The 12,559-nt window shown below is 41.1% G+C and overlaps 1 protein-coding gene across 9 annotated transcripts in view; it reads left to right on the plus strand.

The window, feature by feature from the left end:
- Nucleotides 1-1,997: 1,997 nt before the first annotated feature.
- Nucleotides 1,998-12,559, plus strand: part of ENTPD4 (ectonucleoside triphosphate diphosphohydrolase 4) — a 32,845-nt gene continuing 22,283 nt past the window's right edge. For 2 of the 9 annotated variants that reach the window (XM_059695972.1, XM_059695974.1), the window contains exons 1-5: nt 2,001-2,180; nt 5,598-5,719; nt 7,599-7,697; nt 9,429-9,626; nt 10,137-10,342. In XM_059695972.1, the coding sequence (XP_059551955.1) occupies nt 7,690-7,697; nt 9,429-9,626; nt 10,137-10,342 (412 nt within the window). In that variant the 5' untranslated portion in view covers nt 2,001-2,180; nt 5,598-5,719; nt 7,599-7,689. Of the gene's footprint in view, nt 2,181-3,479; nt 3,602-5,597; nt 5,720-7,598; nt 7,698-7,844; nt 8,066-9,428; nt 9,627-10,136; nt 10,343-12,559 lie in introns of those variants that run through there. The other 7 variants (XM_059695965.1, XM_059695973.1, XM_059695971.1 and 4 more) reach the window with 7 other exon arrangements.

A 12,559-nucleotide genomic window follows, 5' to 3' on the forward strand; every position in this document is an offset into this window, starting at 1 on the left:
GGAGTTCAGAGCTGGGGCGTGGCAGGTGGGGAACCTTGGCTTCCTCCATCACTGGAGCAAGCAAACCTCCTGCTCGCTTCAGCTGCGTGGCTGCCAGCTGCCATCTTTGTTGGCAATTAATTTGCATATCTTGCTGATTAGCCAATGGGAAGCATAGCGGAGGTACAGTTAATTACCCTATTTGTCTTTTATTAGATAGGATAGGGTCTTTACAGATGCAATTACATTAAGAAGAGATCATACTGGATTAGAGTGGGCCCTAAATTCAACATGACTGGTGTCCTTGTAAGAAGAGGGAAATTTGGACATAGACATACACAGCTGAACATCATGTGACAAGAGATGGCAGAGACTGGAGTGATGCATCTACACACTGAGGAACGCCAATGATTGCCACCAACTACCAGAATCTAAAATCCTCCCCTAGAGCCTTCCAAGAAAGCATGGCCCTGCCAACACCTTGACTTCAGACATCTAGCATCCAGAACTGTGAAAGAATACATTTCTGTCATCTAAAGATACCCATTTTGGGGTAGTTTGTTACAGCAGACCTAGAAAACTAATTCACCATGTAACATGTTTTCATACTTCTTTATACTTTCTTTCCTAGCTCTTAGTAAACAATCATTACATATGAATTATCAGGAAATATGGATGGTGCAATAGTATTAGTCTGGCATTTTTGTGGAGGCCTCCTTAAGAGAGACTGTCATAATCTAAACCAGTATCACAAATGGTAAGGACTTTAAAGGGCACGTAATTTTGAGGGATCACGTCAGTGGCCAATTACTTCAGCTTCTCAGAGCTAGCCTTAGGTGCATGTCACAGAGGTTTCTATTGTGTAAGTTATCCAAACAGGTCTTTTTTATTTTTATTTATTTTTTTTAATAGTAACAGATTGCCATTGAAGGACCCTGAGGTAAGAGTCAGAACCATTCCTTCTGCTTCCCACTTCGCCTCCAGGGGATCCTGAGCAAGTTCCTTAGCAGTAAAAGGAGACTGTTTGGACTAGACAGTTCCTGCGGCTCCTTTGGCTGGAACATTCTGTGATTTTATGATTGTAATGAAGAGCGATCGTTAAAAAGACAGTATTTGGTTCTAAAGCACAAGGTTCCTGGTCACTGCTCATCTTCTTCCATGAAGAGCATCTATATCCAGGGATGAAATATTAACACAAGATGACGACCCAATCTGATGCTGGACCAAGATGACGACCCAATCTGATGCTTAAAATGTGTAACTACTGGTTCTGTCCAAGCTTGTTTGATTTGACAAAAATAATGGAGATGTTTCTAGGACTCTCATTAAAAAAAAAAAAAAAATGTAGGTGGTTAGGCTGTCTAGTCACCTCCTTTTTCTGGAAAGCAGTTCATTCACCTGTAACAAAAGACGGGGAAAAAGTTAGAAGCCACGATTCTCACGATCTCTTCCAGCTCTGTGACTTCAAGGCAGGTTTTGTCAAGAGGGTCCTTGAGCTAAGTGTCAGGTCATGGGTCAACCTCAGGACCCGGTGCTGCCCTCCTTTGCGTGTGTTGGGGCCGTCTGTCTCCCTCGGAATAAGCGATTATATGAGCAACTTTTGGCAAGAATGAAATCCTAACTCTGACTAATGGCGTGGACATTAAGAAATTCACTGAATGAGTTTGCATCTTAGTTTCCCCATCTGTAAAATAGGGATAGCTACTGGGAAAGTTGTAAAAATGTCAAGAGTTGAGCAGAAATGCTTAGTTTTTGCTGGGTTTTCAAGTGTGGTTTCCCATAATCCTTAGAAGCACAACGGAAAGATAACCGGCAGTGTCACAAGCACAAGTAACTCTCTGACAACCAGGCACACTACGACTGGTGGCAACGAAGCCACGGTGCCGGCCACTTCCGGGACACCACTCTCACTTCCGGCACTCACTGCGCAGAGCCACGCCCTCACGCTGACACAAGACAGCTCTGCACGTGACGCCAGTCCGCTCGGCGCAGACCCCGCCCCCCGGCGCGCGCGCTCCCTGCGCTGCGTGACGCACCGCGGGCGAGGCCGGCCGGCGGTGTGGCTCCCGGGAGGGAGCGGCGTCTCCGAGAAGCCGGGAGCGCGTGCCCGCTGCCGCCTCTCGGTGGTGGCCGTGATGCGCTCCGCTCACGGCTCCCCGCCCCTGGGAGTCCCGGCCGCCGAGTCAGGCGCTGCAGCACGGGTGAGCGGCCTTCGCGGCGCGGACGGTGGGAGGGCGGCCGGCCGGGGCCGAGACAGTCGGACCGTGCGGTTCGGCAGGGCGACGAGGGCCCCGGACCCCGGACGACCCCTCTGCCCGCGGGCCTCCCGGTTCCTGCGGTCGGTCTTCCCTGGGTCCAAGCCGCCCCCGCCGCCCGGCCACATCCGGGCGCCCGGGCCGTCAGTGCCCGTGACCCAGGGCGGCAGGTGCTGTCCCCCGGCTCCTGGAGGAGAAGCCTGGCCGTCGCGCTGTCGCGCGGCTCCGGTGACCGCGCTGGGTCTTCCCTCTTCCACGTAGCGGGGCGGATCCGGGCCCACTGCGCGGGGACCCGGCCCGGGAGAAGGGACCCGGCCCGGGAAAAGGGCTGCTGCGCCGAAGACCCAGGGGTTCTCGCCGGCGGCGCCTTGTCATTACACTTACAGTCACGTTCAGCATCGTTTTTGCTCTTATTAAATTTCATGCTTTAGCTCTCCCCTTGGAAAAAGATGGAACTAATTGCGCGATAAAGTCTTGATGCGAGCAATGCTTCTCAGACCTTAGTGATGCGTGGACACGTTTTAAAGGAACAGTTGTCTTATTCTCCAGAACCCGGTTAGACGCACACTGGTGCGGAGCGTTTTCAGGGAACCTTTATCACTGTCAGGAAAGGAAAGACATGCGTTCCCCTTCGGCACCTTCCGCGCTAAAAGATAAGCCGGAGCTTATTAAAGAATTCTAAGTTAGTGACGCAAGTCCCTAGTTTAATTTCACTTTGCAGTTTTGACTGTGCCCTTCCTCGTGTAATGATAACACCTAATTCTCCAGCCTGGAAGAGACGGAAAAGACTCCTATTCTTCGTGTTATATTTGATGTCATCTTGTCTTTGTATCACGTTTGTTAATTGCTGGACACATCAGCAGAGTTACAAAACGAAATACTAATTTGTCTAAGTAGTTCGTTTATGTCTGTGTTGACCTTAACATTATTAATTTACCACCTGTGTTTGTTGCTTACTGATTGTATGGTGTACCGCTTTCTAGCCCTAATAATTCGGAATGCATGGTCTCAATCCTTGTGTACATTAGAAACAAAAAGAAAGTTCATCTGGGGAGTTATATATTTATTTATATTATATGTGTGTTTCCTATATATTTATTCCAGCATGTTTTTAAAAAAATGAACACAGTTTCAGAGTGTGGGAAAACAAGAGAAAGTGCAACAGTTTAAATCTTTGCAAAGAAAAATATTGACCTGTGGCAACAGTTTAAATCTTTGCAAAGAAAAATATTGACCTGTGCCTTGCAGGAAGTATAATGTTGACAGCAGGACGTAGTAGGAGGAAGTGACATTAAAGGGCCAGGGCAAGAATGAGAGAGCCACCTTACTAGGGCAGAAAGATGTTATCGGTGGCCGTGGAAGAACAGGTTGGTGAAATAAGATGGGATCCGTTGGTGGAAAGTTGCTGTTGACACCGTGGGCTCCCGAAAGTTCTTGAGCTGGTTATGTTTTGAAGGTAGTGTTTTACAGGGAGCTATTTCTGAAGAGGGGCGTTCAGGGTGCAGGTAGAAGGTGAGCGACCTGCCTACAGACCTGTGATGTGTTCTGTGGTCATGTTTGATGTGTGGATTTTTTGAGGAAGAATTGATAGCACACAGATAAGTGGGAATCAAAGTTAAGAACCAGGTGATACCCCTGGTCAGTGGTGATGCCTCTCTTAGACTTGGGGAACTTGGAAGGTGGTATTAATTTGTGTCAAAAGATTGTGACCACAGGCTCAGACTAAATGAGTTTATGATAACAGCCATCGGTGAGCTCAGGATGTGGAACTGAAACTTGAGGAAAGTCAGACTTGCAGATTTGGGAAATGACAGGTGATTCAGAAAAAAGTGTGACCAGAAAAAGATCTCTTAACATGGGGACAAAATTTTAAATTTAAAAATCAATGCTAAAGAAAATGTAGATGCTAATGCAACTCCATGCATTCTTCTTAAAACAAAGAATGAATCAAGTTGTTTTGATGTATTTTCCCCACAATTGAGTGCGCTGAATATCCTTCACTTCACCTTCCTTTCACTCTCACAAAAATTCTTCCTTGTAACCTCTAATATTCACATCATTTCTTTTTAAGCACCCTTCCTGTCATTTTCATTTTTCACCACAGGAACCATTTCACTTTACAATTGATGTATATGGTTTTCACTTGTTTTTGTTGTGGTTTTTTTTATTTTTTTTTCAGTGAGAGAGATGGGTTTCTCTGATGATAGGTCTAATATAATTTAGGCCTTTTGAAAATGTGGCATTTTTATGTAATACTAGAGACCTGGTGCACAAATTCGTGCACCAGTGGGGTCCCTCGGCCTAGCTTGTGGGATCGGGCCGAAACCGGCTCTCCGACATCACCCGTGGGGTCCCTGATTGTGAGAGGGCGCAGGCCAGGCCGAGGGACCCCACTCATGCATGATCAGGCCCGGAGAGGAACACGGGAGGTTGGCCAGCCGGGGAGGGACCACAGGAGGGCTCCAGGGCGTGTCCGGCCCATCTCACTCAGTCCCGATCAGCCGGACCCCAGCAGCAAGCTAACCTATTGGTCTGAGCATCTGCCCCCCTGGTGGTCAGTGCACATCATCGCGACTGGTCAACCAGTCGACTGCCCCCTGGTGGTCAGTGCACGTCATACCTCGTGGTTGAGGGGCCTTAGCATATCATTAGCATATTACGTTTTGATTGATTCAGTGGCCAACTGGTTGACCAGACACTAGTATATTAGGCTTTTATTACATAGAGAATTAGTAAGACTTTGCCTCCCTAAACTTTGGTGCCAAGATTTTTAGCTGCAAAAACAATGGGAGTTTACATGTTAAGATCAACTTACCATATTGTTGATTGCTGGGTAATATTCAGCCATACTTTTGTCCTAAATAAAAGTAATTACATCAGCAACATATAAACTGTCCTATTTTCTTTTTGTCTTTAAACACAAGTTTTGTAACAGAAAAATACCTATTTATCCTTTTTTAAAAAAATCATCACATCTCGAAAATAAGTCCTAAGACAAACACTAGATTAAATAACATTTACTAAATTTGCTATGATCATTCTAAAAATGTATTCTCTATTCTCCCCCATCCAAAGTTGGCCTCTGACTCAGGAAGTGGTTCTTGTTTACAAGCCTTCCTTGTGGTCTACTCTGAACTCTGTTAGTCCGAATAATTTAACTTTGCCTTCTGTTGTACTCTTATTTCCTGGGTGCTAGTATTATCTCTGTAACCAGTCTGCAAACTCCTTGAAACTGGAGTAAGGTTTGTTATTCCTCAGTGCCCTTTATGGTACGCATCATTGAATCATTCAAGGCCTTCCTTCCCCCAAGGACCTTGACTTTAGGCTGTTAACTAAAGCATTCTTTTTTTTTTTTTTCTTTAGTTCAACTATCACAAAAAAATGTTTAGATCAGAATTCCTGTGTCATGAAGAGTTTTTAAGCTAGGCTTTCTTGATCTACCCAGAAGAGGATTTGATGCTGGAAACAGAAGATATCAGTCAAAGGTAGCTTGTTTAAATAGTTCTGTTGTTTTTTTGATGATAAAATTAATATGTGCCCTTTTAAAAATATAGTTAAGCCTAAGGAAAAAAATAAAGATGATCCATTTCTCACTACTCAGAATTAACTAACCACTGTTAACATTTTGGTTTCTCTCCTTCCATTTTGCCCTCTCTTATGCATGGTGTGTGTTTTTTCACTGAAATACCATGGACATCTTTTCCATGACAATAAATATGGATCTGCACGATCACCTTTAATAGCCACATTGTATTCTGTTTCATAAATGGACCATGTTTAACTTAACCCACCCCCTGTAATACACATTAGTTTAGAAACAGTGTTTTGCTATTATGCACAATACTATGATGGGCACATAGTTTTACCCTGTTGTTTTCTAAGCATGAATTTCTGGATGTGTGATAGGTTGTGCAGAGGGTAAGCGTATTAAAAATTGCCATATCTGTTAACCAGTATGCCCTCAGAAGTTAGTACCTTTTTAGTTCTCCCCAGCAGCATTCATGACGTTTCTCGCTCCCCTTTGTTAGTAAAGTATCCTTAGATGTTAATTTCTGTCAATCTGATAGTGGTAAAGTTTTGGTTTTTATTTATATTTATCTAAATACTAATGAAGTTATTTTTATCAATCATTTGTATTTCTTCGTTCATTAATTTCCAATTGTCCTTGTTCACTTGTTCCTGTATTTCTCTTACATATTTATGTTATGAACTTTTTATATGTAAGGGATATTTACCTTTTGTCATGTATGGTATAAGTAATTTTCTCAAGCCTTATGTGTTTGGGAATGGATTTTTATTTTTAAACATACAGAAGTCTTAAACTCATGTGTAGGTGTATTTTCTTTCATTTATGGTTTGAGACATTGATATTGTAGAAAAGCCTTACCCATTCCAGGATTATGTAATCTTACATTTTAATGGATGTTTAAAATACTGAGATCTTTGAGCCACTGGAATTCTAATAAAGGTATATTGTAGTAATTTCACTATAGTCAAATGCTAAAAGGTAGCTATTTTACAAAAACATTAAAATTCATTTAAACACTTAGGTAATTGACATATTTTTCCTTTTTTTGTGTAAAATTTTAAACCATTAATATTGTTTGTCCTAAGTTTTGGGTCTATGGTACAATGTGGACACCTATTAAAACCTGAACTAATTAAAGTGATTTTTAACTTTGTCAGGTAGGCCTTACTAACACTGTGTGTGTGTCGGCGGGGGGGGGAGGGCAGGGAGGGTTCACCTCTCCTGCATTAGAAATTTAAGGACTGGATCCACGTCTGATTCATCTTTGCATCTCCCATTCCCAGCCATCCGTGACGCAAACAATGGTTGTTCTTCACTTGTGTGACAGGCACTGGTCGCTGGAGAAACAGAAGAATAAGTGGCTGTCCCTGCCAAGGGGCTTGCCCTGTGATGAGAAAGTCAGCCAGCCGCACGTGTAACACTGCAGCCCACTGCTGCGAGGAGCACATGCTCTGGGGATATGGGGATTGGGGAAGTCCTCACAGAGGAATCATGCTTGACTTGTGTCACTAGGATTACATTGGGCCCCAAAAAGTCATTCTACAAATGCAGAGGAATGCAGGACATTTCAGTGACTTGCAGCTTGTGTTTAAGATGGCTGGAGCATAGGGTACATATCCGTCTATCTGTCAGGGGATAAGACTAGAAAGATAGACAGGAACTAGATTAGTGCTAATGCAGAAGCTACACGCTCAGAATAAACCCTTCTTAACAGCTTCAGTGCACAGATCATGTACCAGATTGTGTGTGGTGGGATTTAAACATACAGTTGATAATGAACATTGACGTTTCTTGGATTATGCTATATTGGTGATTTTTCTTACTTCCTGAAACAGGAGAGTTCTCATTCTGGGAGGACCTCGTTGTTGCTGTAATAGTGGTTGAAGACTAACTCCCAGAACATTACCTGACCTCTGACCTGTCAGCATGGGCAGGTGAGTGATGGTGCCTAATCACTGCAGTGGAAGCCCGAGATTTTTGGTGCCACAGAAACAAATTTTGATTGGGAGGAGGATATAAATCCTAAGTGAAAAGTATTCAAAGTTGTGCTGCACTTCTGTTTTATACCGTTGTTCTTTCAGGGCCCCATGGGCACCTGTCACAGAAAGAAAGTAATAATGCCAGGTGGATTCTGCAGGAGTTAATGTAGTTTATCGTAAAGGGCATGTTGTGCTGGAATCTGCAACGGGTTGTATTAAGCACAGGATAACTGTCTCTGAGCCTCGGAGGGGATGATAAACTCAATGGACTGACCCAAGAACCCTCATGCAGGCTAGAAACTACAAATGGAAATTTCCATTGGGTTAGTAGGATACCTCACTCTTCTGTGAGTCCGTGAAGCACTCTTTAGAGGGGAGAGTGTATGTTAGCAAGTTGTTGTTTTTTTAAGCCTAATGAAGCCTTTCATTCCTGACATAAACTGAGAAGTGTTTATTTGCAGAAATGTTTCAGGAATATTTCCAAAAACACAGGACATACATAGGTCATTTATTGACTTTGTTATGGGGATGTTTTTAAAGATATCATTTTCTCACTTAATCTTCAGGGAGAGATTTGCCTTGGAATTCAGTGTTAGGAAAATCTTGCTCCTTTTAAGATATTTATGTTTCGTAATCTAATCGGCAACATTATTGGCCATGAGGATGCTCAGCCACTGTTTAAGACACTACCTTATTACATGCATTCCTATGTACTAAATTGTCTTTTGGTTTCATCATCCTTAAACCTGATTGTGTTTCAGATTTATTTGTTTATGTTATTGAACTTATTCTTGTAAGCTGTCTCTAATTTTTTGGAACAAAGCAGGGTACAGATAATCTGCATAATTCTCTCAAGAAAGAGGGGAAAACACAGAAGTGTCATAACCATCAATATTAATTCTCATTCCTATAATTTTATAATATGAGCCGCTTAGTGACAAGGATACTATCTGAGAAATGCATTGTTAGGCAGTTTCATCATTGTGCAATCACAGAGTGCACTTACACAAGCCTACGTGGTGTGTCCTACTCCATACCTATCCTGTTGCTCCTAGACTACAAGCCTGTATGTCACTGTACAAAACAACACAAGATTAAATCAAGCACAAGATAAGATGATGCATTCAAGAGATGTGGTAAACAGGAGATATATAACGCTGCTGTGTGCATAACATGAGATACTGTTTTACAGCAAACTTTTTTTTATAAGTAGGAAGTACTCTAAAGTAATGATAAAAATATAGTATGTAAATACATAAACCAGTAACGGTCATTTCTTATCATTATCAAGTATTATGTACTGTGCACAAATGCATGTGCTTCACTTTTATACGATTGGCAGCACAGGTTTGTTCACACCAGCATCACCACAAACATGAGTAATGAATTATTGCACTGTGTCGTCATTAGGTGATGGGAATCTTTCAGCTTCATTATCATCTCATGGGACCACTGTCATGTAGGCAGCCCGTCATTGACTGGAACATCTTTATGCAGCACACGACCGTAATGAGTTATGTAGCAAAGTGGTAATATGGAAGGTGCTGGTATACAGATGCCTGTCAGCAGGGAAGTCAGGACAGCTCAAGCTGAATGTCTTGTTTTGGATCAGGTTAGGTGAAGGGAGTCCTCTTTGGAGCAGATTGCTTTAAAATCTGTTTTGTTTTGGTTTTTTTGGAATTTCAGACTTGGTATCTCCTGTCTTTTTCCTGCTTCCTGGCATTTTAGCATCTCTCCAGTGGGATGTCCTCGAATTTTGAATACCAATTTTCGCCAAATTGTTGTTATTAGCATTCTGGCTGCTGCTGTTTCACTTTTATACTTCTCTGTTGTCATAATCCGAAATAAATATGGGCGACTATCCAGAGACAAAAAGTTTCAAAGGTAAGACAATACAAACCATTTATTTTCTAGATGGGATGCCATACTTTCATTTCATGGCTTCAAGACTTTGGGATTAGGTGGCATTTAAGGAGCCTGTAGCTGTAGGAAACAGATGCTGCACTGAATCCAGCATGGCATGAAAAATTAACCTGTCTGAAACTGTTTAATCATTAACCACCAAATCCTCCTCATAAGAGGATTTAACATAAGCTTCTGTGATATCTTTTAAGCTGATTTTTCAGTTAATATTGATAGTTGAGAAGTAATTTTACTTTTCAGAACTTGTTTGAACTTCTTTAAAGGAATAATGAGTGTATCTGATTTATATTATCTTTTTCACTGTCACTTGTTTTGTTTTCCTTTGACTGATCATTTGGCAGTTGTAAAATGTTATATTGGTGTCACTGCACTTAGAAATCACCAACTTGGTGTTTGTTTATTGCAATTGCTCCTTTAGGTTTAGAATGATATTCTCTGTCTCAAAAGTATATGTTTGTTGTTCTAAACTAGGTACTTGGCACGAGTTACTGACATTGAAGCTACGGATACCAATAACCCCAATGTGAACTATGGTATCGTGGTGGACTGTGGTAGCAGTGGGTCTCGAATATTTGTCTATTGCTGGCCCAGGCATAATGGCAATCCTCATGACCTGTTGGATATCAGACAAATGAGGGATAAAAACCGAAAGCCAGTGGTTATGAAAATAAAACCAGGTATGTAAGTGATAAATATCTGACTGATATCCAAATTCTGTCCTTTCATTCTCTGTGATGTTTCACATTTTTCCTTTTCTCTCATAGCAGGACCCAGTTCTCCTTGTTTTACTTTTTTCACTTCCTTTATTTTTTTCTATCCTTCTTGCATAAGGCAACTAACACCTTAATAAAATATCCAAACTCCATGTCTTTCTTACATCTTCTGCAGCATTTACCTTATTCATGGTGTCTACTCAAATGTTTGCTAATTGACATTAATTATGGAAGGATTTTTTTCCCCCTATTCGGTAGCCATTGGTCTCGCTCCTTAATGACAAGGCTATTTCAGATAACTCATAAAAATGTGTACTCAAAATAATACATTAGTATATGTTTGTCATTTTAAAAATTGCTGCCCCAGTGTATTTCTAATTATCTAGATTATTTAATAAAGATGACCATAAAACTTAGAAGAGCTGAATTTCATTATGTCCAGCTTTTGTTTTTGTTTTAATAATTCCTCACCCAAGGATAATTTTTCCATTATTTTGTGTGTGTTTTTTAAGAGAAGGGAGTGGGGAGGGAGGGAAACACTGAGAGCCATCAATTGGTTGCCTCCTGCACACACCCCAACCAAGGCCAGGAATCAAACCTGTAACCCAGGTACATGCCCTTGCTCAGCAATCAAACTCGAGAGAGACCCTTCAGTTCATGGGCCAACGCTCTAACCACTGAGATACTGGTCAGGAATATGTCCAGTTTTTAAAGATATACAATTTCTAAGTCAGTGAGTTATAGAAAAATTGAGATGTGCCTTCCCTGTCAGATAATTTACACAAGTAATTCTCACCCTTTTTGTTGTTGTTGTTATCTACATAATTTGTACAGGCAGCACACTTCTTCAATAACATTAGGAATGGAAGGTGTCAGGACCTTGAAATAGGCATTTTATGTCTTGATAGTTGATAATCACTGATTTAAAACAGTGAACCAAACACACTAGAGATTCACTACTTTAATTTCATCTTGCCAATTATGTTAGATCGTAAAATATTAAACCCAAACAACCCAAGGAATTTATTTTTAAAATATATTGAATGTTGATAAATAATTATCATAATCATCTCCTATTTCAAAAACAAGTGAAAAAGAGCTTCAGTTTTGTTTTTAAATTTTTATTTATTGATTTGAGAGAGAGAGAGAGAGAGAGAGAGAGAGAGAAACAGACAGACATTGGTTTATTGTTCTACTTACTAGTATTTATGCATTCATTGGTTGCTTCTTATATGTATCCTGATCAGGGATTGGACCTGCAACCTTGGTGTACCGGGACGCAGTTCTAACCAGCTGAGCTACCTGGCCAGGGAGGGACCTTCAATTGTAACATAAAAGAATACCTGTCCTCATAAAATGGTAATTACATAGACTGTAGACCCCTTGGGTCTTACTCATTCTCCATTGAATAATTCAGGCCCCACTTCCTTCTGTAGGCAACCCTCAACAAGTTATTGTCCCTTGATGTTTGGGCATCGGCACCAGCATAGTGCTCAGAAAACTCAAAATCTCTACTTCATTTTTCAAGATAAAGAGAGGGAACTTAATTTGAGTTCTTGTTGCAAGCATTATTTTGAATCAGAGTACATTTTTTTGTTAACAAAGATCATTTTTTCTCTAAGTCTTTGTGGATGACTTTTAATTTTTACTTTTCTATTTTTCTACCCCTGAAATTTTTGTGTATTCCTAATCTAGAAACATTTTCAGGGTTAAAGTAATATTGATCAAATGAAAAATTCAGCAGGATTTTAAAAACAAACTATATAGCAGTTGTTATAGCTTGAAGTAGACCATCAAGAACCTTTTGATAGCTCTTCTGTATCTGGAAGCATGGTCTCTCATTTACAGCATTACAGCAACACTTACCTGTCTGGGTCCACAAATTCCTAGTCTGTGAAGTAAGGAATTTTTGGACTTCTAAAATTCCCCTCATCTTTAGTATTGTAGGCTCAGTGACAGGAATATTCACTACTTATGTATTCATTCAGCAAATATTTGCTGAGCACCTACTATTTTCTAGACACTGTGTTAGTGCTAAGAATATAAATTTGAACAAGACACAGTTTGTGCCCTTGAGAAACTTCCAGTTGAAATGAGACAAGCAAGTTAATAGGTAATTTTGATAAGGTAATGAATGCTTCGACTAGAGGTAAAGAGAGCTCATCTTCAGGGATCTGCTGG

This window comes from Myotis daubentonii, chromosome 5 (assembly GCF_963259705.1).
Source record: "Myotis daubentonii chromosome 5, mMyoDau2.1, whole genome shotgun sequence".
NCBI lineage: Eukaryota > Metazoa > Chordata > Mammalia > Chiroptera > Vespertilionidae > Myotis > Myotis daubentonii.